This window comes from Sorex araneus, chromosome 2, assembly GCF_027595985.1.
Source record: "Sorex araneus isolate mSorAra2 chromosome 2, mSorAra2.pri, whole genome shotgun sequence".
Classification (NCBI taxonomy): Eukaryota; Metazoa; Chordata; class Mammalia; order Eulipotyphla; family Soricidae; genus Sorex; species Sorex araneus.
In genome coordinates this window covers 129,214,097-129,220,792 of record NC_073303.1, presented here as the reverse complement: position 1 = coordinate 129,220,792, position 6,696 = coordinate 129,214,097, and the positions used below count along the sequence as shown (strand labels likewise).

Below are 6,696 nucleotides of genomic sequence, written 5' to 3'. Positions count from 1 at the left end.
ACTGTAGCACTGTCGCACTGTCGTCCCGATGCTCATAAATTTCTCGAGTGAGCACCGGTAACGTCTCCATTGTGAGACTTGTTGTTACTGTTTTTGGCATATCCAATGTGCCACGGAAGCTCGCTGAGCACTGAGTAGGATTAAGGATCAAAGCCGGGTCCGCCGAGTGAGAGGCAAACGCCCTACCTGCTGTGCTAACACTCAGTCCATCGTCACTGTGGAGAGGAAGGAGTTTATTATGCAACCTCTGAAAGTTTTATTATTGAAGTCAGGCAGCAAGAAGAGCAGACACGATTTTTTCAGTTTCTCATCTTCGGCAAGGAGCCGAGAAGAGTGAGTTCACTGTGTATATGGGGTGAAGTCTGTGACTAGTCTCTACTGTCCAAAGAAGGAGGCCATAGGGTCGTCTGGCCTCTGGCGTTTCATTCTGCAGCCCTCCATTTCTTCCTCTGTGGGTGCCCTGGTTTCATAGATACAATTGTACGGCCGCTTCCTCTCATGGGTCTGCGTGGTCTCTTTGACATGAAGAAGGCGGGCCTCCATGGCATTCAGAGCCTTCTTCAGTGTTTTGTGTTTCTTTCCTTCATCACCACTGTCTGAATTACTCTTTCGATGCGTCTTCTTCTTTTTCTCTTCTTTGAGTGTCTCCAGATGTATCTCCATAAGGGTTGGAGGCTTTTTCACCAATTCTTCAGTTGCATCATTTGGAATATATTCCTCTGAATGAGCAACCTCCTTCCCGGCCTCTCCAGTGCAGTAGGAATACTTGAGAAAGGAGTGGCAACACTTGTATCCCCATCTGCCATCCTTCCAGTAAGATCCCCAAGTATGAGTGTGGTTGTGGATCTTCACATCCTCCTCGTACCTGGAGCAGGTGACAACCCGATTCTGCCCATGGATGACAGTCCCATGTCTGGAGTATTCTACGTAGTCTTCAGTTTGACCTAAGAGCAGTTCTGCTGGAGGGGCATCCAGGTGTTCCTGGCCACCATACTTCTCTAAGATGCTTACTTTCTTCTGCTCTTTGAAGTCTTCTTTTTTGGCTTTGAAGGACTTATACAACAGTTCGAGTTTGGTAGGATCCGCTTGCAGATGCACTTCTGATGCTTGGTCAGAGGCCTCCCAAGCGAACAATTGTGTCTGAGCCATTGTAACGGAGTCACCCGTGAATCTAAGGAAGTTATCGCCCGCATAGCTCACTTCGTCCAAATTCTTTCCTGCATTGGAATATGGATTCTCCCTCATTGCTCTGGTTTTGGGATCATAGTAGGCAGAATTTAGATCTAAGTTCCGTAAATATTTTGCAATATCTTCTCGAATTCTGAGATTCCGGACAGTGATCCATCTCTTGGAGTCCAAGTTCTGTCCAGGCATGTCAATGTCATCTGCATATTGATCTTCATCCTCCTCTTCACTATTATGGTTCTTTCCTGCCTGAAAGTCTGGTTCCTCTTCTCCCCACCGGTGTCTTGGAGAATCAGCCTGTTGCACTAATTTTCCCGAGCCTAATTCTTCTTGGAGTTTTTGGACTTTGAGTGTTCGCTTTGCTAGATCCACTTTGGCATATTCTTCTACAGTTTTCCGGTGTTCCTCTGGATCGTAGCCATTCCAGCGATCCCGCTTTCCATCATAATCGAACATCAGCTGAGGCTGAATATGTTCATCCGGAGCTAGATTAGTCCCTGTAAATTTTGCTCCGACTCGCCTCGGTCTCTCACAGCAGTCTTTCTTCTGGTGTGTCATGGCCCCACAGTTTTCACACGCTCCCTTGCGGTATTTGGTCGTCATGGAATTCTCTTTTACGCCCCTCTTGTACCATTCTCCGGATGAGCTATACGGCTTCTGTTTCTCTGGCTGTGGTCTCTGGTGCTTTAAAGTAGGTCTTTTGGATGGATCGATGTACCACGGCACTGAAGATATGTACTGAGGAATATGAGGGTTGATGTCTTTTCCTTCTTCATCAACTTCGGCAGGAGCATTTCCCAGTTTCCGTTGTTCTTCCAGCTCCTTCTTCTTTCTCAGGTCCTTTCGGGTCATTTTCTTTGGTTCCTCCAGACTCGTTTCTTTGGATGCTGACCGTGGAGCAGCCTCGGATTCCTCCTGGTTACTGTCCCTGTCGTTGGTGAACGCGTCCAGTGTGACCGAGCCACTCTGGTTCCCCTGCAGATGTTCTCAAAGGGACGTGCTCAGAAGGATGCTCTCAGAGGGACGATCTCAGAGGGATGCTCTCAGAGGGATGCTCTCAGAGAGACAATCTCAGAGGGACGCTCTCAGAGGGACGATCTCAGAGGGACGATCTCAGAGGGATGCTCTCAGAGGATGCTCTCAGAGGGACGATCTCAGAGGGATGCTCTCAGAGGGATGCTCTCAGATGGATCCTCTCAGAGGGACGATCTCAGAGGGACGATCTCAGAGGGACGCTCTCAGAGGGATGCTCTCAGAGGGACGCTCTCAGAGGGACGATCTCAGAGGGACGCTCTCAGAGGATGCTCTTCCAGTTCTGATGGGGAAGAGCTTTTATGCAGTCTGGAGGGTGGGTCCCAAAGAGGAGAGTGTGGCCAGACCTGATTGGGTGGTCAAGTAGGGCTAGGGTGGGGCTAGCTTCATGTCCACACCCTGTCTGTGCCTCCAGGGAATGAAAAAAGACTCCTGCTGTGTGTCCTGGGAGACCTTTGATTGCTCAAGGCCTGTTAGTCTCAGGCCTCTGGTCAGTCCTGAAAAATCCTAGATTCCTTGCAGTTCCCCCTTTCCCCTAGGAGAAGGGGGAAGAGGTGGGTAACCCAGGAGTAAGGTGATGGGCCCTCAGCTCTCTCCTGGACCTTTGTTGGCAGAGCCCCTTGCCTGGGTGGGGACTTCCTGGTATTGTTTGTCCCACATCTCTGTCTTTTTCTCTGTGTGAGCAGGGCCACCACAGGCTGGGCACAGGGACTCTGAACTCAGTGGTGGGCCCTTCCCTCTGCTCGGCACCCGGGACTCGTCAGTGGGGTCTTTGTCCAGGGAGGTAGTTCAGTTTGCAGGTGCTGACCACTACATGGAATCTCAGTCCCTGCCTGCCTCGCCCAGGCAGCCAGTACCCACCCTGCCCTTAGATTTCATTGCAGTAGGGAATTTCAGAAGCCAAACAGTAAACCAAGTATTCCTTGGATATTCCTCAGTTGGGAGAGAAGGGGATTTTCTAGAAAACAGAGTCCTGGGCGACAGGGCCCACACCCAGATGCGGGAAAATCTCTCCCAGGCTCCCAGCTGGTGCTCAAGGTCATTGTCAGGGGGTTTTAGCCCTGGGGGTCCGTCCTGCCCAGCACCCTCGCTGGTGCCTGGACTGCATCCCGAACAGCACTCAGGCCGGGCCATGCCCTCATCCAACTGAACACAGCCCGGGTTTCTGATCAGAGTCCAGGGAAGAGACATACTATTCGTTAATATTAATGCTTGTTTGTTGTTTGATTTGGGAAATCTGAAGCCCATCAGGGAAGCCTGGGCGGCATCACATATGGTACCCCGAACCCCTGAGCATTGCTGCGTGTGACCCAAAAAACAAATATAAAATAAAAAGTAACTTAAAATAAGATTCAAAGCCAAAACGGGAATGATGGCTTGTTTGGGGAGAATGGGACTGCCATAAGCACGGACCCTCCTGAGAGCTGCTCAAACCATGTTAATATCATGCTGTCTTGCCTCAACCAGGATTCACCCATGCCCATTGCCCCTGTGCCCAGGGAGGGACCAGATACCACTTTTCCTCAAAGAGGAAGATTTGGCTTCTCTCCGTGAGGAAGACTCGAATGAACTTGCTTTGGGAACCTACTCTTCAGACCTCCCCCGCAGCGCAAACTACATACGTGCTCCAGGAAAGCCCGGCACAGTCTGGATTAGCGGCACTGCTGCAGTGACTCCCCTCAGGTCTTTGGAACCCAAGCAAGAGAAGCCGATGTGTTGGGGTCTAGCAGCCAGCCTGAGACCCTGGCCAAATCCCCTGCCCTTAGAAACAGGAGCAGGCTCTATTCACAGGGGGCTAGGCCCTGTGCCAGCACTCCACCCCGAAAGGCACTCTGGTTTTGGAGATAATGAGATGACACCTGAAAGTCACCACTTGTCTGAGCTAACATACCCGGCCCCGAGATGCGGGAAACAGAAATCATTAGCAAACATCTGTAAAGGGTCCCAGCAAAGTGTACGTGACGAGCGCGATAGCCAGGTGTTCACAATATCTAAGCCGCCCTGGAATTGTGTATAAATATCCGGTGTGGGAGCTAAGTAAATGAGAGCTGCCTGACCTCCAGCTCTCCCCACTCTGTGTGGTTCTTTCTCGGTGGTGGCGGTGGGGTGTCCACGTTGTGCAGAAGGGTTGGGCAGAGGCTTCTCCCTCTCCCACTCCTTCTCCCATAGGGAGTAAGTCCGGTGGCTTGGGGGATCATACCCCAGTTTGCCAGGGTCGACTGGCCAGGACCCTGACACTGATGAACTGCGAGATGGCCAGTATTGCGGTCCTATTCACTCTGCCCCTGAAGCCAGCCCAGGGCTTCTCTGCAGCCGACCCCACGAATGCCGTGATAGCTGATTGCTGTGCCTTGTGGACATAGGGATTGGGGTTGACCAGTCAGGTCACCTACTGATGCCAATAGGGTATGTGATGGGCACCAGTGAGGTCAAATCATAGACCCCTCCCAAGTGACTTCTTAGCTATGACAAAATATCATCCCATAGACAAGATGGCCCCAGGGGTAGCTGAAGAGTCTTCCATTGGCAGGTCCTGGAAATAGCTGAGGGCTCTTATCCCCCCCCTCAGCCCCATGCAGAAAAGGGGAGCTGCAGAGGAGTCTGAGATGCTTCAGGACTGTCTTGAGGTGTGAGATTTACAGGCTATGAGCATGCCAGGTTCTCCCAGGACATACAGCAGGAATCAATGTTTTTCATGCCATGGAGGCACAGACAGGTTGTGAACAGCAAACTGGCCCCGCCCTAGCCCTACCTCTTGACCCTGACAGGTCCCGCCACACCCTGTCTGGCACCCACCCTCCAGGCTTGCATAAAAGTTCTTCCCCATCCGGAACTTTTGTGTGAACATTCATTCAGTCAGAGGAGACACTGAGAAAAGGAACGCAAAAGAAATTCATGTCATGGAGGGTCCAGGTTCTCTCTGACTCTGTGACAAAAGTTGAGAGCCTGGAAATCTCCTTTTATTACCATCAGACAGTTCACAGGGCTCAATGCAGTGAGGTCAGCAACAAAAGAGTTAGGGGAAGATCATGAAAAGTTCTTCTGAATAGGAAAAACAAACAATGTAGCATCTGCATACTGACAACAAACAGGCTAAGTACCCAGGATCTGCAGACTGACAACAAACAGGCTAAGTACCCAGGATGTGCAGACTGACAATAAACAGGGTAAGTAGGACTAGGATCTATGAGACAAGGAAGACTGGCAATTTTGGTATACCGGTATACCGAGATTTAGGAAATCATTTACTAAGGCAGCCAAAAGAAGAACTTGTTCAGCCTCATCCAAACCAGTCAGGACACACGAGAAATCGCTCCCATTTTCATGGTTCCCTATGTTCCTGCCCTTGTGTGGAGCAGTTGACATGGGCTCATCTGGTAGCTCAGTCTAGCCCAAAATGGAACTGGAAGAGCATCCCTCTGAGAGCTTCCCCCTGAGAGCGTCCTTCGGAGAGCCTTCTTCAGGGAGCTTTGGAGGTTAACCATGTCCCTGGACGCTCCCACCACCAAGGCGGAGAAGGCAGGATCCCAAAGGTCCCCAAAGACATCACTGGTTTCCTCTCGAAGAGAACTCCCAGCATACGGGTACAGGAAAGGTTGGACACCTTGCTTATTAGAGGATTTTGGAGATGGAGGTGCTTTTCCAGAGATCCACGTGGCCCAATATCCATTGGCTATGGGACAGAAGGGAAAAATGTCAAATGCACTGGCCATTCGGGTGGACATGAAAGGAAAAATCTAGTACGGTGCAATTGCTCGACAAGGACTATCCAAAGTCAAGGTCCTTTACAGCAAGTTCAGTGACCTGATGCCCAAATAAGTCACCAAGGCAGGTGGCCCAGTCCTCCAGAGACCAGATGAAGAAGCCCTTTGAGAGATAAGCAAAAAGGCCAGACAAGCCTTGGAGAGGTCTGTGTCTCAGAGGCTGGCTGAGAGTTGACCCAGAATACTGGAGTAAAACTTCTTCTGCCTTTGCATTGTGGTGTGTGTGCCTCTGTCCGTCTGTTCATTCAAGGATCCAGAAACCTGGGTATCACAGACCCACTGACTCAGTTTCCCCAAAGAGACATGGGCCCTCCCCCTTCCCACAGCCCCTCTGGTAGATAATCTGAGAGGTGCCCCTGGCACTACCTTTCCCACAGGCAGGCAGCAGTGTCGAAGGGTCCGTCCTCATGGTGTCCTAGAAAAGAACCCAAGGAAGGGAGCAGAGCAGGGCGGACACCAGGAAGACGGGTTGGAGAGCTGAGGGCCCCTGAGGTATCTTCTGGGTCACCCACCTCTCCCCCCTCACCTCCCTGCAGAAAGGGGGAGCTGTAGAGGATTCTGGGATTGTTCTGACTGTCCTGAGCCTTGAGATTAACAGGCCATGAACATGCAAGGCTCTCCCAGGACCCACAGCAAGAGTCCCCTTTTTTCATTCCCTGGAGGCACAGAAGGGTGTGGAGAGCAAGCTGGCCCCACCCTACTTAGTGACCCTGAC

At 51.2% G+C, this 6,696-nt stretch overlaps 1 protein-coding gene across 1 annotated transcript; it reads right to left on the bottom strand.

The window, feature by feature from the left end:
- Positions 1–375: 375 nt before the first annotated feature.
- Positions 376–6,390, bottom strand: LOC129401700 (pre-mRNA-splicing factor SLU7-like). Its single transcript, XM_055124487.1, has 2 exons — positions 6,348–6,390; positions 376–2,171 (listed from the first exon to the last, which is right to left on the bottom strand). Exons 1-2 carry the CDS (start codon positions 6,388–6,390, stop codon positions 376–378), a joined length of 1,839 nt encoding a protein of 612 aa, XP_054980462.1.
- Between the last annotated feature and the right edge of the window lie 306 nt (positions 6,391–6,696).

Coding starts and splice junctions, on each gene's coding strand:
- LOC129401700 (XM_055124487.1), bottom strand. CDS start 6,390: ATGAGGACGGACCCTTCGACACTGCTGCCTGCCTGTGGGAAAG. Junction 2,172..6,347: donor GCTGCCTGCCTGTGGGAAAG/GTAGTGCCAGGG, acceptor CGTCCCTTTGAG/AACATCTGCAGGGGAACCAG.